General features: G+C 42.4%; 1 protein-coding gene across 3 annotated transcripts in view; it reads left to right on the top strand.

The window, feature by feature from the left end:
* The window catches only part of PPARG (peroxisome proliferator activated receptor gamma), a 181,177-nt gene extending 161,249 nt beyond the window's left edge, over nt 1–19,928 (top strand). Inside the window, exons 6-7 of one of the 3 annotated variants that reach the window (XM_030206997.1) lie at nt 4,025–4,475; nt 19,527–19,928. In XM_030206997.1, the coding sequence (XP_030062857.1) occupies nt 4,025–4,475; nt 19,527–19,774 (699 nt within the window). In that variant the 3' untranslated portion in view covers nt 19,775–19,928. Of the gene's footprint in view, nt 1–311; nt 605–4,024; nt 4,476–19,526 lie in introns of those variants that run through there. The other 2 variants (XM_030207000.1, XM_030206999.1) reach the window with 2 other exon arrangements.
* Nucleotides 19,929–21,104: the final 1,176 nt, after the last annotated feature.

The following is a 21,104-nucleotide window of genomic DNA, read 5'->3' as shown; positions in this document are numbered from 1 at the left end:
CTTCACGCTTTTTGAAATTTGTTTGCTGTTGTACTGACTTGTTCACTGTAATACTGTTTTAAAATCAATAAAAATACTAAGACTAAAAAAAAAAAATTGGTGAAGGGCAACTTGGCTTTCAAATGATTCCTGCTCACTCAACAGAGCACTGCCGTTTCGCAACTGCTTCATCAGGAGTTTTGCATATCGTTGCCATACTTCTGAATCCAACGAGAGGGAGGACAAGACTTCTTCCCTCTAATAGACGAGAAGTTTAAATTCTCTATACAACAGAGTTTTGACGTTAATATATCACATTTCTTTGATTCCAGCAAGAGGGAGGAAAAGACTTCACCGTTTCGCAACTGCTGGAAGGCTAAAGGATTCGTAGCCATAAGGTTCAGCAAAGCTCCTGACGAAGCAGTTGCGAAACAGTAACGCTCTGTCAAGTGAGCAGGAATCGTTTGAAAGCTAAGTTGCGCTTCCTTAATTTTATTTAAAGAATATAGTTTTGCCCATATTTAAATGGCACACAATGCAAAAAATATTAAATTAAGCAGCATAAAAGAGAGGAGGTTTTTCAGACTTATGACGAAGCTGCTCAGGGGTCCTTTTACTAAGGTGCGCTGAAAAATGTCTTGCAGTAGTGTAGGCGGGGGTTTTGGGCACGCGCCAATCCATTTTTCAGCATGCCTGTAAAAAAGCCCTTTTTAAAATTTTTGCCAAAAATGGACGTGCGGCAAAATCAAAATTGCTGCATGTCCATTTTGGGTCTGAGACCTTACTGGCCAGCCATTGACCTAGCAGTAAAGTCTCAAGCGGTAACCGGGTGGTAATGACCTGCAAGCGCCAAATGCCGCTTGGCCCGCGTAGCTGACGCACGCCAGAAAATAAATACTATTTTTGGGCACGTAGCAGACACATGCCAAAAATTACCACAAGGACCACGTGGTAGCCGTGCGGTAATTCCATTTTGGTGCGCGTTGGGCACGCATAGATGCTTACGTGGCTTAGTAAAAGGGCCCCTCAATGAATGGATCTGTATCCAAAGAACAATAAGCTCAGACTGAGAATCTGAAGTCTTTTTCTCCCTCTTTTTGGAATCAAAGAAATGTGATATATTAAAGTTAAGACTCTGTTGTATTGAGAACTTAAACTTCTTGTCTATTAAAGGGCTGTGATGTTATTGATACCAATTAGCATAGACGTTAATGCAGGCAATAATGTATTTGTGATAAAGTATGCTCATTAAAGTGTGTGTGTTCATACCAGCATTAATGCAAAAAGTTAATTACACCGCCTCAAGATGTAACTTTTTTTTTTTTTTTTTGCATTAATACCAAGCTTCCGAAACTGTGGGTCACAGCCCCAAATGGGTTCATGAAACCATATTTGGAGTCATGAGCTGGTGGGATCTCCAAAGGACATCATTAGCCTACTCCACTGGGGAGTGGGGAGTCGCACACTTTTTGTGGCAGTGTGAATAGGGTCATGGCCACAGGAAGATTGAGAAACACTGCATTAATGGGTTTGCATTAAATCAGGGGAATTTAGCACATGCTATTTTTCATAACGTGAATAAATAATTAACTATATTTTTACAATTTACTAGCATAGAGTTAACATTCCTGTCCTTACGATTATTATACATAAGACCAAGAGGGGCATAATCAAACGTGAACGCCTATCTCCATGGGCGTCTATGTCCGAAAACGGGTACGTGAAGAGGTGGGACAGACCGCATTTTCGAAAAATGGACGTTTTTCAGCTGGGCGTTTGGGGTTTTTTTCAGCGATAATGGAAACTAAAAACGCCCAGCTCAAAAACATCCTAATCCGAGCCATTTGGTCATGGGAGGGGCCACGATTCGTAGTACACTCGCCCCCCTGACATGCCAGGACACCAACTGGGCACCCTAGAGGTCAGTGTGGTGGACTTCAGACAACGCTCCCACATGCATAGCTCCCTTACCACGGGTGCTGAGCACCTAACCCCCCTCCCCCAAAACCCACTACCCACAAATGTACAACACTACCATAGCTCTTAGGGGTGAAGGGGGCACCTACATGTGGGTACAGTGGGTTTTGGAGACCTCCCATTTACCAGCACAAGTGTTACAGGTAGGAGGGATGGGCCTGGGTCCAACTGGCTGAAGTGCACTGCGGTACCCACTAAAAGTGCTCCAGGGACCTGCATACATGCAGGCCTCTAGGACTTGTTGCTGCTATATAACATTGGCACACCAGTTGACACCTGAAGACTAATCTCTCCGAAAACGTCCTTTATTGGAATAAGCACGCTTACAGTTAACTGCAGATCAGAGGTTGTGCCCCACTGGCAACGAGTCTCCTTGGTACTGAGATGAGCAGTAGGTCAGAGTTGGCAGAATGCTGTACAATGCCCTCTTTCAGCCACATTCAAGGGAAGAACTAAGTTCTGTAACGTGGCTAACACATGAAAGAGATTTAAAACTGGCTTACAAAAATGGCCACTACCTCATGGACTACCGGAAACAAAACAGAGCACACTCTGACTCAGTAAGCAGGGGGAAAAGCACCATGGGACTAGAGCCTACCAACTACCAACATCGTGAGCATTTGCCACAAGCTAGTGGAATCACAGAGCCCAATACCCTACACCCACCACAATGCATTGCTGAGTGACTCTGCAGTGCGCATAACAGAAAAGGTGTCACACTCAACCGAGAGCCACATCAGAACCAGGGAAAGGCTGTCACAGGATAGAACACATTCTGCTGTCATGGAGGTGGGTACGGCATTTGAGGCTGGCATAGAGGCTGGAAAAAAATGTTTTTAAAGTGGGTTTTTTTGGTGGGAGGGGGTTAGTGACCACGGGGGAGTCCGGGGAGGTCATCCCCGATTCCCTTCAGTGGTCATCTGGTCAGTTGGGGCACTTTTTTGGGACCTGTTCGTGAAAAAAAGGGTCCAAAAAAAGTGACCCAAAATTGTGGTAAAAACGCCTTATTTTCGATTATCAGCTAAAGACGCCCATCTCTCCTTGGCCAATAACCACGCCCCAGTTCCGCCTTCACCATGCCTCCGACACGCCCCTGTCAGCTTTACCAATTTCCGTGATGGATTGCAGTTGGAAACGCCCAAAATCGGCTTTCAATTATACCGATTTGGGCGCCCACGGGAGAAAGACGCCCATCTCCCGATTTGGGTCGCAATATAGGCGTTTTTCTCTTTCGATTATAAGCAGGCAAGTCTCCCAATCTCCTTATGCTTATCCTCTACCTTTTCCTAACCATCCTTCCTACTCATTACCCCTCCCAGTCTCTCTCCTTTTGATCATCCTATCTTGCTTACCTCTCCTTGTTCAATCTACATATCCTTAAAACCCCATTATTACTATGTTTATTACAACTTCTTATTACTCTTCTTCAAGACTTTGTAACTACATTTACTATGTAAGCCGCATTGAACCTGCTATGTGTGGTAAAGTGCGGGGTACAATTGTAATTAAATTAATTAATTAATTAACTCTAGATAGCTAACTTGCCTCAACATCAGTGTTAAAGTGCTAAATACTTGCATTAGAAAACACAGCCATTCAACATGCATTACTGTTTCTACAGTTTAGTATGTTTGCTGTTACATGAGCACAAATTAAAATTGAGTTACAGTAAATGACAGTTGTGTATCTGTTGTATTGTCACATGCCGCTTTCTTATTCATGGCAAAATGAGACTTCAGGCTATTTTAGCACAGGGTCCCATTCTGTGGAATGAGACCCTGTTTATAGCCTGACTTGTGGTAAAATAACCCATCGTCATGGCAGCCCAAGTTGATAACTTCCTCCCTAAGGCGGTTTTTTACTAAGTCGCAGTGGAAATCAGCTGGCGGTAAATGCTGAGTCGCCTATAGGAATATAATGGGCATCTCAGCGTTTACCGCCAGATGATTTCTACCATGAGCTAAAAACGGTACCGTGGCTTAGTAAATGACCCCCTAAATGTTATATTCTTTCAGCAGTACAACGAAAGCCAGCAAATTTCATTGTCAACTTTTCCTTTCTGTTTTAGCCATTCGTTATCTATGATATGAACTCTTTAATGATGTGTGAAGACCAAATCAAGTACAAACAGTTGCCCTCCCTGCCCGAACAAAACAAAGAGGTAGCCATTCGTATCTTTCAACGATGTCAGTTCCGCTCGGTGGAATCCGTGAGAGAGATCACTGAATTTGCCAAAAGCATTCCAGGTTTTATGCACCTTGACCTCAATGACCAAGTAACTCTTCTGAAGTATGGGGTTCATGAGATCATATTTACAATGCTGGCCTCCTTGATGAATAAAGATGGCGTTCTAATAACTGAAGGACAAGGATTCATGACTCGGGAGTTCCTGAAGAGCCTCAGGAAACCATTTTGCGACTTTATGGAACCCAAGTTTGAATTTGCAGTGAAGTTCAATGCACTGGAACTAGATGACAATGACCTGGCACTATTTATAGCTGTCATTATACTCAGTGGTGGTAAGGCCTGCTTTTTCTTTTGAAATATTTTCCTGTTACGAAATTGTCATTGAGAATATTCCCCTGTTAGTAGGTTCCTTACTGAATAGTTGCCTGTTTCTGAAGTTACCTGTCCTGAACCAAAGGCATTTATAGTAATCTATTACTCCTTGGGGTTTCACTTGAAGTAAATTGGTGTGGTAGCCATGTTAGTCCACTTTAAAAGGTAATAAACAAGAGATAAAAACAACACAAAGAGAAGAAAATAAGATTTTACCTTTTTTATTGGACTAGCAATACATTTTTGATGTTAGTTCAATCAAAAAGGTGTCATCTTATTTTCTTTTCTTTGTTTTGTTCTCTAAAGTTATATTAAAAGAATATGAATTTTAAAAATATTATTTTCTGTGACTTATGAGTTTAAGTTGACTTCTACTGCTATTTAATAACTGTTGGGGAAGTATACATTCTAAAAATATTTGGTTCTTTGGCTTTTTCTCCCAGTTGTCCAGTGTTTATGCTTCATTTTACACATTTATTTTATTGAAAAATTTTTAATGCCTATTATAACTTTTTAACCTAAGCTAACCAACAGTGCGTGTTAATGTGTTGGTTAGTGAACATTAAATCAATTTAAAATTTCTATGGCAGACAGATGGACTTGAATGTACACTAAAAATGCACATCCTTAAATATCAGTTGAATCTCGCCACTGAGTGGCTGATGAGTACAATTCGCTTCTTTAAATTTTGTTCTAGCCCTAAGAAGTCAGAAAAAAAGTGCCGAGAGAACCTATGAGTGTCTCTCTCTCTTAGGGGTCTTTCTACTAAGCCGCGGTAAAAAAAGGTGGCCTGTGGTAGTGTGGGCTCATGTTTTGGGCGCACACTGGACCATTTTTTTACCTCGACTGGGAAAAACGCATTTTTTTAATGGGCCAGTAAATGAGCTAAACTTAAAAGTAGCGCACGGCTGTTTACTGCCTGGTCCCTTACCGCCACCCATTGACCTAGTGGTAAGGGCTCACGCACTACACTTGTGGTAATCAGGCAGCACATGCCAATGTGGCCACACTGCCAGTTACCGCCGGGAACGCACCCCGTGGAAGAAAATAGAAAATTCTTTTCTAACACATGAAACAGCACAGTAGCGCTATAGAAATGATAAGCTATAGAAATGATAAGTAGTAGTAGTAGTAACTTCGAAACTACCGCAGGGCGCCCACACTACCTCTGAAGTAGTGCCAATTATAGCATGTGCTACCCTCACGTTAGCCCTACTGCTGGCCCCTTAGTAAACCCCAAGAAGATTACAGTGTGTTGGTCATTCCTGGCCTTTGTAAGATTTTGAGATACTTCTTTACTATAAGAGAGATACCAATGGATCAGGTTTTCAATATACCTCTAATGAATATGCATAACAGAGATTTACTTAAAAAGGAGGGAGTAGCCATGCAAATCTCTCTATCATACGTGTTCATTGTGATATTCTGAAAAACTGACCTGTTGGTGGCCCTCAAGGCCTGGGAATGAAGACTAAGGTTATGGGAGATTTCTGTGTACTATGCACATTTCCACGTCATGGTCTGCTTGTAAATCCTTAATAGAAGGGATATCTTATTGCTTCCAGAAGCTAGCAGCATTATGGGAGCCTGGAATTTCTTCCCTCTATCATATTTCCAGGTTATTCATCTTTCATCTTCCTGCTCCAAAAACATCTTTCTCTAGATCATGCTTGAAATATTCCTTTGGTGTGATACCATTCTGGACCTATAACACAGGAGTCCACAATTCTCTAGCACAGGAGTGGGCAACCAATGTCCTTCTATTGTGTACAGATAGATCTAATGCATGTTCATTGTGGAAATCTTGAAAATCCAACTGAGTTGTGGCCCTCAAGGACAGTGGTTGCCTACCCTGTTCTAGCACATAGGGCTAATGTAGGCTACACAAAGATTTGAAGAACATGATTTTACAAAATGACTTGGCAGTATGGATGCATATGTTTATGTTTATTGGTTCTTGATACACCATTTTCCAGGGCCTGCCAGTCATGGAGGCGGCACTGCTATGATGACATTGCCAAGTTTTGTCTTGTCTTACTAGCTGGTTATCCAGAACAATAATTTTTTTAAAAAATTCTATATAGAATATACAATAATCAGCACTGTACAGTAGATGTGACAACCCCTGAACAGGCTAACTAGTCAATAGCCTGGAATGGCAGCTTTTCAGGGGTGGCAAAGAATGTTGTGATTAAGGTTATTGTGGGGGCAAAATGTTATGATAGGGTAACACCTCTTCTAAAGGAGGCATGTCGGTTACCACATGCATATCGCATGAAATATAAAATCTTCAGTTGAGCCCCTAGGAGATAATTATATAAAGGATTCTCATGGGGCCGACATTCAAAGCAATTTAAGTGGGCAGGAGCCTCTGAATATCCCCTCAAACCGTCCAACTAAAAAATGGGCAGGTCGGGGGTGGCGCTGGGGAGGAGCCCCAAGCTATGCAGGTGCCAGCACCCGCATAACTAAGTGGCTTAATTTAGGACAGTTCAAAAGCTATCCTAAAAAAGGCCGCTTAGCTATGTGGGTGCCGGCTCTAAATTTTGGGCCGGCACCCGCATAACTTTTTTTATTCCTTTAAAAAAGCCCCTGAGCCCTCTCCCACCCCCTTTTGATGTTAAACTGTACCTGCTGTACACTGCCTTGGGTGAAACTCTTCATAAAGGTGGTTAATAAATTCCAATAAATAAATAAAAATCGACTACTGTAATATAATATACTTAGGATCCCCTCGTTATTCTCTAAAGCATATCCAAATATTGGAAAATATCGCAATTAAACTTCTTTGCCATGCTAAACGGAGCGTGTTTCACTTTTACTTCAGAAATATTACTGGCTACCCCTAGAGCAATGAATCATTCATAAACTTCTTTCCCTTACTTTTAAGGCTTTCCGATTGGGATTTCCAAATGACGTAACTAATCTTACCATCCCATTGCGATCACTCAATGATTATCATTTAGTTTTGCCAAATCCCAAACAAGCCAATTTAGAATCCACTAGACGTGCTTTCGTTTTCACAGCCCTAGAAATATTTTCTCATCTGAGGTTTCTGGAACAGAAGTTAAACTTTGAACTGTTTTCCAAAATGAATGTAGTATTTTTCTTAAAATTGTTCATTTGAGTGATCATCTATTGATATCTTCTTTTAAACATACATGTTTTGATTCTAGTAGGAAGACAATTTTTTTCAGTAAGAGCTCCAACTTTCTGGAATTCTTTACCAGAAGCTTTATGTAGTGAATCTTCTCTGATAAAATTTAAGATTTTTTTTTTTTTTGGTCTGAATTTTTTTTATTTCAAACTGCTTTTAGTTAACTGAAGACAGTGTAGTGTCTGGAATGATGATATATGGTTTTTCTTCTCACTGCTTAATGCACCATAACCTTTTTATCTTTTTCATTTTATAATTTTAAATGTTATGGTCTTTGTAAAATGTTCTGTTTGCCCTGATGGGTGGTATATCAAATTTTTAATAAACTGTAAGACCCTTAGGGCCCTGTTGACTAAGCCAAGTTATAGGCGCGTTAATGTTTTTAACGCGCGTTAACCGTGTACCTGCCTACAATATCTCTATAGGCACCTACACGGTTAACGCACACGCTAATTGTAGGCATGTTAAAAACACTAACGTGCCTTAGTAAACAGGGCCCTTATTTTATCTTTGTAGTGATTAATTTTGAAGAAAGAGAAATTCTTCACCGACCTAGTAACAAAGGGGCCGTAATCTGGGTAGGCCTGGCCTTTACCTGATGCCTCTCACTTGGGCCAATCAGTCATTTTCAACAGAAATTATGAGTGGCCGATAGTGTCCTGATAGTGTGGGTTGGTCTGTAGGCGAACTAAGGCAGAGCAGCGATACTCAGTCCGCTAGCCTGTCCTAAGGTTTCTATGGTAGTTATTCAAGTACCGGTCTGGATATCGCCAGCACTCGGAAAAGTGCCAACAGCTGCATTCTATCAAGATATTCAGCACTGATCTCCAGTAAAAAACCCACAGCAGGTGGCACTTTTTTTAAAAACACTGACAGCCACAGGCTGAATATTACTACTTCCATAAATATTAACCGTAACTGTGGGCTTGTCGCTGAAAGTCTGAGTAATCTGTGAGCAAGAAACTAAAATCTACACTGCTGAGTCATTTTTTTTTTTTTTGCTTCAGCAACAGATAACAGATGTAACTGCAATACTGAAGCATGCTTAGAAAGTCATTAAAATCGTTATCTAACTAATGACATTTCATTATGAAAATAGACATAAACTCTAACTGACCCTGGACAGCACCAATGGCTAGAAAAGTGAAACCACCATTAAGGCTGATGGAGCATCAAATGAATGTGTCCTACTTTGAATGTGTCCTACTGTGGTGAAGAGCAGTTATGAATCTTTCAAGCATTAGGGCTTGAAGAAATTTCCAGTAAATTTATACAAGGCCAGTGCAGGACAACTTGATTTTTGGATTTGCTGCATGAACCCTGCTTACACATACATCAGTTGAGATGGGAAATGAGGTGGGTTGAGGCAGCCGGCACAGTGAGTCACTTGTTCAGTTTGCTTGTTTGGGTAAAGTTAAATGGACAGCTTCAGTTAACTTTCTCTAGATATTTATTCTAAATCCCCGACAGCCGGGCAGTGTTGTGCAGTTAACTTTATGCCTGTTATTTGGCCAGGCTGAGTTATCTGGGTAAGACCCAGGGGACACTTGATGAAACTACATGGAATACTTTTAAAACAAATTAGAGGAAATGTTTTTTCAATCAATGAATAGTTAAGCTCTGGAACTCGTGGCTGCAGGATGTGGTAACAGCGGTTAGTGTATCTGGTTTTAAAAAAAGGTTTGGACACGTTCCTGGAGGAAAGGTATATAGTCTGTTATTGAGATGGTCATGGGGAAAGCCACTGCTTGCCCTGGGATTGGTAGCATGAAATGTTGCTACTAATTGGGTTTCTGTCAGGTACTTGTGACCTGGATTGGCCACTGTTGGAAGCAGGATACTGGGCTAGATGGACCATTGGTCTGACCCAGTATGGCTATCCTTATGTTCTTATAACTGAATATTGGTGCTAGCTAACTAGAGGGACACCACACCCCATGTGTGACCCCAGCCTCATCTGTTTTTGCCAAGATAAAATGGTGCTGATGAGCAAGGGGGAAATGATAAATATCTGGAAATTAGCTAGACAAACCTTTTGAATATGGATCTCTTAAATTCATCTGAGTTCTGTAATACAGTCTTCTTCCTCTCTTAAACATATTATAAAAGTACTAGTGGAACCATGCCCGTTTCCTCAACAATGAAGCGGGCCCCTAGGAAGGCTGTCATGAAAGCTTTTTTTTTCTCTCTCCCCTGCCGCCCCTCCATGTCCGGCGATTCTTCCCTCCCCTCCCCTCCCCTCCATATCCAGCGATTCTCCTCTTCCCTGCCCTCCCATCAGTGTCCCGCGATTCTCTCCTCTACTGTCTTCCCATCCCATCCATGTCTGTCAATTCTCCTCTGCCCTGCCCTTCCCTTCCTCCCTCCCTCCCTCCCCTCGATGTCCCGCGATTCTCTCCTCCCCTCGATTTGTACCTGAACGTTCTCTGGCTGGCTGGCGCTGGCTTCCGTTCCATTCGTAACATCCCCCCCTGACGTCAGCTCGCCTCCAGTGTTCCCTTCACTGTTTCGCCCTCTGACATCATTACGTCTTGACGCGAGGGCGGGACAGTAAGGGGGAATGGAACGCTGGAGGCTGACTGACGTCAGGACATGTTACAAACCCAGGTAGCCAGACATGGAACGTTGGAGGTGCAAATTATTATATAGGATTTTGAATTTTGTGAATCAGCTGCGTCTCAAAGACTAAGGGGTATGTTTACTAAGGTGCGTAAGCGTTTCTAACGCATCCTTAAATTTAAGGCGCATTAAACGCTAATGCACCTATACATTTCTATGGGTGCGTCAGCGTGTAACGCGTGTAAACCATTTACACACATTAAAAATGTTAACGCGCCCATAGCACACCTTAGTAAACATAGGCGTAAGAGTGTGCATTGGACAATTTTTCATTTCTTGTCATTTACCATGTTGTTTCCGTGTTCTCATCTGTTTTGTTTTGTTGGAAGAAGGTTTCTCATTTTAGGTTGTCATATTGTTTCCATTTTTTCTTGCTTGTTTTGTTGGAAAATGTTTTTCGCTTTGGATTGTCATGCCATTAGCACACACTATTCTTTGGTGGTGAGTGGTATTTTTCACTGTATTGAAAAATAGTGTGCTATTGCCAACATGACAAAATACACAACATTTTAGGAGCTTTCTGTTGTTTCATTATTTTTTAATGAATATACATCCCAAAGAATCTCCCCCACTGAAATAATACTGTGCTAGTATTGCACAAATAAAGAACTAAAAGAAGTCTAAAGGACTATAAAATTCACTGATAACCCTAACATACTAATTTAAGGGTCCTTTTAGAAAGGTGCGTTACGCTCTATGCGTGTGCAGCGTGCACCTAAATGAGACTACCATCAGGCTATTGCGCCCCCTGGTTGTAATTTCATATTTGGCGTGCCTGTAATACCTGGATGATCTATTTATTTCCTCCCGTGTGCGCCATGTCTGATGGTAATTGGCATTTGGCACACTCCGACCAGTCACCGCACTGGTAGCACATTAGCCCTTACCGCTAGATCAGTGGGTGGCGTTAAGGGCTCAGGCTGGTTTTAGATGTGCGCTGGTTCAGTTTTACCGCATGCCCTTTTCCCGTCCCATTAAAAAAAAGCCCTTTTTGTGCAGACGCAGTAAAAACTGACCCGACGCGCCTACACTGCTGCAGGCCACTTATTACAGTGACTTAGTAAAAGAACCCTTTAACAAACTTCTTAAAAAGATAGGTTTTTACATTTTTGTTGAATAAGAAATAAGCAAAACAAATATTAAAATCAATCCAGGACCTTGATGCTTGAAATGCAAGAAGTCTATCAAATATTTTAAATCTCTTTACTCCCTTAATAGATGGAAGGGTGAAAAGTGAATTCTATCCCTATTATTGGAAATAAATTACTACTACTACTACTTAACATTTCTAAAGCGCTACTAGGGTTACGAAGCGCTGTACAATTTCACAAAGAAGGACAGTCCCTGCTCAAAGGAGCTTACAATCTAAAGGACAAGAATGTGCAGTCAATCAGTTTGGGGCGTCTAGATTTCTTGAATAGGGGTATAATGGTTAGGTGCCGAAAGCGACATTGAAGAGGTGGGCTTTGAGTAAGGATTTGAAGAATGGCAGGGAGGGGGCTTGGCGTATGGGCACAGGAAGTTTATTCCAAGCATAGGGTGAGGCGAGACAGAAAGGGCAGAGCCTGGAGTGGGCGGATCAAATTCCATATGATCCAGTATATAAATTGGACATACACCATTTAGGATCTTATATTGAAAGCAAAAGAATTTGAACATAGTCCTCGCCTCTATAGGCAACCAATGTAATTCAAGAAAATATGAAGACATTTTATCCTGCTTCTGTAGTGAAAAAAAATTAATCGGATTGCAGTGTTCTGGAATGTTTGCAATCGCTGGATAACTTGTCTAGGCACACCCAAATAGATAAGATTGCAATAGTCCAACTTGGACAAAAGCAGTGCCTGTAATCTGCTCAAATTCAAAATACTTTCATAGGCATCTTAAATTCCTCAAAAGAAAGAATGAGCTCTTAGTCAGAACACTGAGTTGAGAGTCAAGGGATAAATTCTGGTCAACATAAACCCCCAGTATCTTTATAACAGAAGAAAGTGAATACCTAGTTTGATCCACCATTATATGGTACACTAAAAGGTCAGGATTGTTATCGAAAAGTAAAAATTTGGCCTTATCGGTGTTTAACTTGAGTCGATAGCGTAAAATCCGAGACCTAATCAGGGCTGCCGAGAGACTGAGTTGGGCTTGGGGCAGGGCTGCCGCCACCCCCCAGGATCGCCACCGCCGCTCCCCCTCCCCCCTCCCCAGGATCGCTGCTGCCTTCCCAGGATCCCCCACCATCACCACCACAACTGCAAATACCTTGGCTGGCAGAGTTGCCGAGGTCCTGCCAGCAGAAGAGGTCTTCTTTCAGCGCTGCCCCTGCAGCTGCTTTTTCTCTCACGTCACACATGCTCAGTTTCAAAACTGAGCATGCGTGGCCTAAGGGGAAAAGCAGCTGCTTGGAGAACCAGAGGCCCTGGCTGGAAGTCCTGATGTGTCTGCTTCTCTGTAGCCTCCAAGGGGGGCCCGGCGCCAGAGTTTTCTCTCTCCTACTCCTGTCGGGATGCGGTCACCCAGGTCCCGTCAGGAGCAGAAGATAGAGAGACCCTGGTGCCAGGCCCCCCCTTGGAGGCCCTGGCCTGGGGGATTTTTCCCCCCTGCCTCCCCCTCTCAGTGGCCCTGGAGCTAATCAGTGTTAAACATCTTTGAGCAACTGTTGATATTGAAATATTTATGTTCCTGTACCTCTGCAGTTTTGAGCTGTAACAATCACTCCATACAGTTTACACCATGTCTTCTGTTTAGGATTATAACCTCTATTCCATGCAAGTTACTCCATGCTTTCTGTTTAAGGTTGAAACAACCTCTCCATGCAGAGTATTCTGTATCTTCTGTTTAAGGTTGCAACAACCACGCCATGCAGGGTATTCCATACTTTCTGTTTAGGCCTGTATCTACCACTCTGTGAAGAGTGCGCCGTGCTTTCTGTCAAGGATTATACAACCACTCTATGCAGATTATTCCATGTCTTCCCTTCAAGCAGAAGGCAGCCATAGCACTAATGTTATGAGCTATAAACATCTTTCTATGCAGATTACCACAGTGCTTTTGGGGGAATCAAAGTGCACTGGACAGATATGAGAAGCGGGTGGAAACGGTTCGGGGATACATTTGGGGATTATAAGAACACCTACAGAAAATGAACAAACCTCAACAGGTCAGCCTGGACAGGCCATTAGGGTTTTGTTCTACCTTCATTTACAATGTCATTATGAGCAGGCACATTATCTGCGACTAGACCGCCTTTGCTTTGAATTGCTATAATATTTCTACCATCATATAAACGTCTAGTCCTTGGGAACACCACATTCGATGTGGCGTACCTTATGTGTAAAAAAAAAAAAAAAAGTACAGAGCAAAGTGTTTTCTACCTCTTTCTCCCTCCCCTAGAAGGTTAAATCCTTCAGATCTTTTGCAAACAAAAAGACCTGGTGCCAATCACCAGCTGTATTAGAGACGCCACGTGTGTGGCAGGTGTCTGCTACTTGGGAACTTTGTACTCTGCAATCCAGTAGGCAGTGCTGCTGCCAAACAGTCCTCAAATACCCTAAGCATGTCTTTCATTATGTATTCAATGTATAAACTTGTATCTATCTGTAAGGATGTGGAGATGGGGGGGGGGGGGGGTGATTCGAGTGGGAGAGTACAGAGTTGGATTCTCATTGCGATTGCCTCCAGATTGGTCCCTAGCAGCTTACATCAGAAATATTCACAGGCGTGCAGTCCAAAATACAAACCAGCTTCTATCATTTATATATCTGAGATCTTCGTTTAACAAGGTCCATTTGGAGCACAGTTTCTGCTGTAGAATACATGATCTGGACCCAGCAACAGCAGTGTGTTTATTAACATTTATTATTACAAAAGTTTCATATGCTGCTGTTAGTACAGAAAGTACAGCATAGTGGTGTATGTTCAAAAAAAATGAAAAGAGACGAGAGGGCAGACAGTGAAAGTGAGAGGGATCGTATAGAATCAAGAGAGGGCAAATAAGCATGAAAAAGATGAGAGGTCAGACAAGGAAAATAAAAGAGAGCAACCAAAGTTAAGAAAGAGCAGATATGGGGTAGAAAGACGGGGGAGATACAGGCCAGATAGGGACAAGAGAGGGGGGAGGTTTCTCTTCAGTCATACTGCTTTACTGTGTCTCACACAGGTTTAGAATAAGGATACCATGTTTTATGAAGACAAGTCACCACAACAGAAGACCTGGTTAAATATTATCAATAGGAATAGTAAATAGTTATGGAAAGTCAATCCCAGGCCTGGCAACCTAACTACTTTAACACCAGTGTTCTTCTAATCCATTAACTCTGTGAGTCCACAATAAAATCATTTACCTTTAAAGTTAAATAACTGAATTTTGGCCACTTTTACAGTAGCTGCTTCTTATAAGAATAGCATTAGCAGAACAAAAGGTCCTTAACTTAAAATGAAAAATTCCTCTTCTAAGATAATAGCACTTGCCTGCCCTGATGCATTTCCATTAAACCTATTGTCCATTTTGATTATAGATTTTTCAGTTAAAGCAAATGCCACTCGAACACCTACCAAATAAAGCCGCTTATTTTAGGGGGAAAACCCCACTGAAAACATAAGTAGTATCTATAGCAAGCTTTCCAAAAGCAAGATAGCTAGTGAAATCTCCCCCATCTGTGGGTGTATTTAGATTGTAAGCTCTTTTGAGAAGGGACTGTCTCTTTATGTCAGGTGTTCAGCGCTGCGTGTGTCTGCTAGCGCTATACAAATGCTAATAATAATAATAATACTTGTGTTTATGTGTCCTGCCCCTTCCCCCAATAATTTCTGTGTTTAGGGCCCTAGTTACTAAGGTGTGCTAAATGCACTATTTAATCACATGAACCAGATTCACTAACCTGTGTTACCTCAGGACTATAGGTTAGTGAATCCCATGGTAAATTTGCTTTTGCATAAATTTGCACATTCTTGGCTACAGCAAAAAGGTTAGCCTTCTGCTTTAGAACAGTACCTCCCAGCCCCTTCCAAGGGTCCCTCTGGTGAACAGTGAGGTGGCAGAAGTGATCCTTACATACTTCCGCCCCAGCGGGTCTTGGCCTCAAAACGGCAGCCTCATCCTTTAGTGGTAGTGTGTGGTGCTGGCAGAACCTTTGGGGGATCGCGCCTGTCCCCTCCCCCCTCCCCAGCCAACACCCCTAGTAAGTGCCTGGAGGTGCGGGGGCTGGGGAGGTACTTTGAAAGAGGAGAGTGGAGGGACCTTTTGAATGTATAAACTCCTTAAGTTGCTCCCTGAGAGCATCAGGCTGTGCCTTAGCAGCCCAGTTCTCACAGGGAGGAAAGATAATGATCCTTCTGGAGGTGGCATTAGCGTTCCATGAATAATGGCAGCTTATGAGGTTAACATGAGAGTGTTATTAATTTTGCATAATAATTAATTGTTTTTCATGCATTTGCATTCTTGGCATCTCATTATTATTTAATATCTCTAAGGGCGCCCATCTCTAAGGGCGAACTGAGGAAGGGGTGAAACCGACCATATTATCGAAAAAGATGGGCGCCCATCTTTCGTTTCGATAATATGGTCCAGGCTGGCCAAATCCCAACATTTAGGTCGACATTAGAGATGGGCGAACTCAGTTTTCGCCAATAATGGAAACCGAGAGCGGCCATCTCAAAAACGGCCAAATCCAAGGCATTTGGTCATGGGAGGGGCCAGCATTCGTAGTGCACTGGCCCCCCTCGCATGCCAGGACACCATCCAGGCACCCTAGGGGGCACTGCAGTGGACTTCATTAATTTCTCCCAGGTACATAGCTCCCTTCCCTTGGGTTCTGAGACCCCCAAATCCCCCCAAAACCCACTCCCCACAACTGTACACCACTACCATAGCCCTTATGGGTTAAGGGGGGCACCTACACGTGGATTTCGGGTGGGTTTTGGAGGGCTCCCATTTACCACCACAAGTGTAACTGGTGGGGGGGGGATGGGCCTGGGTCTGCCTGCCTGAAGTGCACTGCACCCACTAAAACTGCTCCAGGGACCTGCATACTGCTGTGATGGAGCTGGGTATGACATTTGAGGCTGGCATAGAGGCTGGCAAAAAAGGTTTAAAATTTTTTTTTTAGGGTGGGAGGGGGGTTGGTGACCACTGGGGGAGTACGTGGAGGTCATCCCCTATTCCCTCCAGTGGTCATCTGGTCAGTTCGGGCACCTTTTTGAGGCTTGGTCCTGAAAATAAATGGACCAATTAAAACTGGCCAAATGCTCGTCTGGGCCGCCCTTCTTTTTTCCATTATTGTCTGAGAGCGCCCATGTGTTAAGCACGCCCCAGTCCTGCCTTTGCTACGCCTCCGACACGCCCCCTTAAATTTTGGCCGTTCCTACAACGGGCTGCAGTTGAGGGCATCCAAAATCAGCTTTCGATTATGCCAATTTGGCCGCCCTTAGGAGAAGGACGCCCATCTCCCGATTTGTGTCGGAAGATGGGCACCCTTCTCCTTCGAAAATAAGCTGGAAAGTCACCCACAGACCTTGAACCTAGTTATCAAAGGGAAGGTCCACGTGTACTGGCTTTTTCTGAGGATAGATTTTGCTGGATAGTTTTGAAAATCCCATCGTGTGTTGTCAAGTCCCACCAGGAATCCTTCCTCTCAGTCCTGCTAAAAGTACATCCACTGTGGAACCCCATATAAAGCTTTAGTCATATTGAGCAAAGACAATTTCTAGACAGCCATTAAGCCCTGTAAATGGCTTTGAAATAGTCTTCTTAGGAGTAATTTTACAAAACATTTTCCACATGTAAACCAATACTTCACCACAGAAAATGGCTCATAAAATTGAACTGTGCTATACGCTCATAAAAGTAGACTCATCAACAGTCAACACCTACTTTTGCATGCTTAGGTGTTCTGTGGGTGTCAAAGTGGAAATAGAGTTGCAATGTACACTCATATTTATAAAATATATGTGATGACACCTTTTGCCACAGCTTAGTTTACTGTGGGACATGTCTCTAACTCATGGTAATGCAGAATTATGCAAAAAAAAAAAAAGGCATCTATATGGCAGTCTGACCCCTAGCCTAAGGGTTGCAGGCACCATTTTGAACCCAGCCCTGATAGGGGCAGGAACAACTGGGGATCGCTCCTGCTCTATACCCTAGATCACCAGGGACTGCCCATGAGGGAGAGCTGGGTCTTTATAGGAAGGTCTACAGGGAGCCTGCAGGGAGTGAGGGAGGAGCTTGAACTGAGAATACATTGTGTCTGAGGAATGTGTGGTCTGGGTGGTATGCAGGGTATGTTTGAGGGAGAGTACTGGAGAGGAGGGGGCATGGGGGACCTGGGAACCCCAGACCATGCCTCTATTTTACTGTGATGGTCCCTTTAAGAAGTGCTTCCTGGAAGCATTAGCAGCAGGAAAAATAACATCAGCTTTGAGCTGGCATTATTTTTCTTGGAATAATCCATCTTAAGTAGAGAGGTGTGGTAGCCGTGTTAGTCCACTCTTAAAGGTTATCAATAGAAATCAAATAAAATAAAACATGGAAAAGAAAATAAGCTGATACCTTTTTTATTGGACATAACTTAATAAGCTAATCAAGAACTGTATTAAGTTATGTCCAATAAAAACGCTATCATCTTATTTTCTTTTCCATGTTTTATTTTGTTTGATTTCTATTGATAACCTCTTGGAATAATGAAACTTGCAAAGTTCAACACAAGCTACATTACACATAAACATGCTACACACTGGAGCTCATTTTCAAAGCACTTAGATTTGCAAAGTTCCATAGGTTTCTATGGAACTTATAAAGTCTAAGTGCTTTGAAAATACACCTCACTGTAACTTAGACCAGTTCTTTGTATCTTGATTAACTGCACAAAGCACGTGCCTTTAGTTTAGCCACCCATTTATTTATCCCAACTGACTCAATTCCACAGTGGGAGACGGAGACTGTGTGAGGTGGAGGAGGCAGTGCCCGATAGCATTGAATACAAGCGCTACGGGGGTGGGAGAGGGTGATGAGACACGGTGACGGAAGTGAGGGACTTCAATCTGGATGGGCCTGACTCAAAACTGGGCAGGCCTGGGCCCATCCAGGCCCACCCGTAGCTACGCCCCTGGTTCCACGCATCTTATCCTCATCTATATATCTGCATTTGGCCCCTCAGCAATATGGTAAGCTGTATTGTAGCAGAAGAATGGAGTAGCTCAGTCAACAGAACTCTTCCAGAAAAAGCATGTGGGCAATGATGATGTTTCTTTGCCCACTCAACACGGCACTGTGTTTCAGCTAGTGTTCCTGCATCAGGAGTCTCATCCGCTTGTAGGTAACTGTAGAGTAACTTGTAATTCTGAACATGAGCTTCTCCAAAACAGTCTCTAGAAAGACTCTAGAGGTTAAAGATGCTCCAAATCCAAGGAAAACGTTTTACTTCATCATTGCCCACATGACTTTTCTAGAAGAGTCCTGTTGACTGCGCTACTCCATTCTTCTAGTCCACGTTTCGTAGCGGTTCATGTTCCTCCACCTGGTGGTTGTCATTTAAACTGTATTGCAGAAAACCATTAATATCAGAGCAATGTGAATGTTCTGATTGTGTTCTTATTAGATATTCCATCACTATTATGCTTGCATCGTATTATATCTCTGTTATTTGAATTTCAGTGCTGTTAAATGTGTATATTTTTGATCCTGTTTTATGATAGACTTATTAGGTTTCAATTTGCCGTTTTCAGGTTTTCCTTTTTCATTGTATTTATGTTTATACTTGTTCATTTTACTATTGTTACGCTGTTAAGAAAATTGTAACTTTGATGTTGAACTGTACCTAATGTACACCGCCTTGAATGAATCTCTTAATAAAAGACGGTTAATAAATCCCAATAAATAAATTATTTGATTTAATTGATAATGAGGTGTTTTGCATTCTTGCTTTGCAACTCATTATTATGTAGCCCACTGTACCTTAAAATAACATACGTTACAGTAAAATAATTTATGTTGAGGCAAATATCATGTGTTAATCCCTTAACACATCAGCAAATACCACCCTTAATATTTGAAATTCTTTTTTTTTTTTAATTTTGTTTTGCGTGTTTCTTCTATGAAGTGCCCTTTGAATAGTCGCAAAACTGCAAATAGTATCATACAATCTTGAGGAGTGTGCGGTGGGCTGGAGATGTTCTCCAAATGTGAGAAACTCAGTGTTCTAGACTCAGTCAGGTAACCTCTTTCTTCTACTCTCAACAGATCGCCCTGGCTTATTAAATGTGAAACCCATTGAGGACCTACAAGGCAGTGTTCTGCAGGCTCTGGAATACCAGCTGAAGCTTAACCACCCTGAGTCCTCCCACCTGTTTGCTAAAGTGCTGCAGAAAATGACAGACCTCAGACAGATAGTCACGGAGCATGTGCAGTTCTTACAAGTGATCAAGAAAACAGAGACAGAAATGAACCTTCATCCACTCCTCCAAGAAATTTATAAGGACTTGTACTGAAAACCAAAAGCACAACATGAAACAAAAAGATCGCTTGCTCTGACGTAATGTACGATCTTTAAATTGCACTATTTCTATGAGGAAAAACATTATAAGGGCAATTCTATAATCTAGGTCCCTGCCCACCTCCCATCCCCCCCCCCCCCCCCACACACACAACATAGTAACATAGTAGATGACAGCAGATGAAGACCAATACAGTCCATCTAGTCTGCACAACAAGATAAATTCATAGTATAAGGTATGATGTGGTACTACATATGTATACTTGATCTTGATTTTTCTTTGCCACAAGTATAAATACATAGAAGTTTAGCACTTACAAGTGCCTGTAAGTGTACACATCAGCAAAAGTGCCCCCTCCCAATTCTATAAAGGTCACAAAAAATTGTGTATGCAAATTTAGGTGCGACCCTGATTTGTGCACACAATTTAATAGAATAACATTCAGTCAGTGCTGGTAATTGGCTTTTTAACAGGCAATTAGCACTAATTAGATTTAATTGGGACTAAGGTGTAAATATAGGCATGGGATCCGTGCCTAAAATTTACACACGGTCCAAAAAAGACAGCACGGAAATGCAAGGGCTGTGGGCATTTTGGGGTGGAATGCGGGCATGGTTTTGCATTACATGTGTAATTATAGAATATGGGAGCTCCGTGCATAAATTTAGGCGTGGGGCGTTTGCACCACATTTTCATTGGTGCAAATGGCAGCATCTGAATCTACCATGACCTCTCTGCTTACGCATTATTCTATAAACTACACTGAACTTTAGGCGCGGCTTAGAAATACCACTTAAGCGGGCTTTTTTCAGTGCCATTTATAGAATCTAGTCCATAGTGGGTAAATATAAGGGAGGGGGCGTAGACATGGGCAAAGCATAGGTGGGGAGTATTAGCAATCTTACATTTTGTTCAAAACCAAAACCAAGGGAGAAATGACATCAACCAAAGGTGAGACTAGGCATAGGGTCTCTTATAGTGCCAGACCGATGGTGGGACTGTCACTTCCACAATACTGTTAATGTAAGACATGCCGATATGCAGTTACACTAGTATGTTGTATAATGTTATCTGAATGCCGAGATGCTGATATCGCTGCATGGCATTGAGGCACCTAAATTATGAGTAAGGTGTCTGAGTTTAGTTCCCCTTTTTCTGTTGACAGACTGATTTTGGGAATGTCACTTCCACAGTACTGTTAATGCAAGCCATGCCGATATGCAGTTACACTAGTATATTCTATCATGGAATCTGGGTGCCAAGATGCTGTTATTGCTGCATGGCATCGAGGCACCTAGATGGAGGTGTCCACTTATAGAATTGC

The sequence above is a fragment of the Microcaecilia unicolor genome, chromosome 6, assembly GCF_901765095.1.
Source record: "Microcaecilia unicolor chromosome 6, aMicUni1.1, whole genome shotgun sequence".
NCBI lineage: Eukaryota > Metazoa > Chordata > Amphibia > Gymnophiona > Siphonopidae > Microcaecilia > Microcaecilia unicolor.
This window is presented reverse-complemented; position numbering and strand designations above follow the sequence as displayed.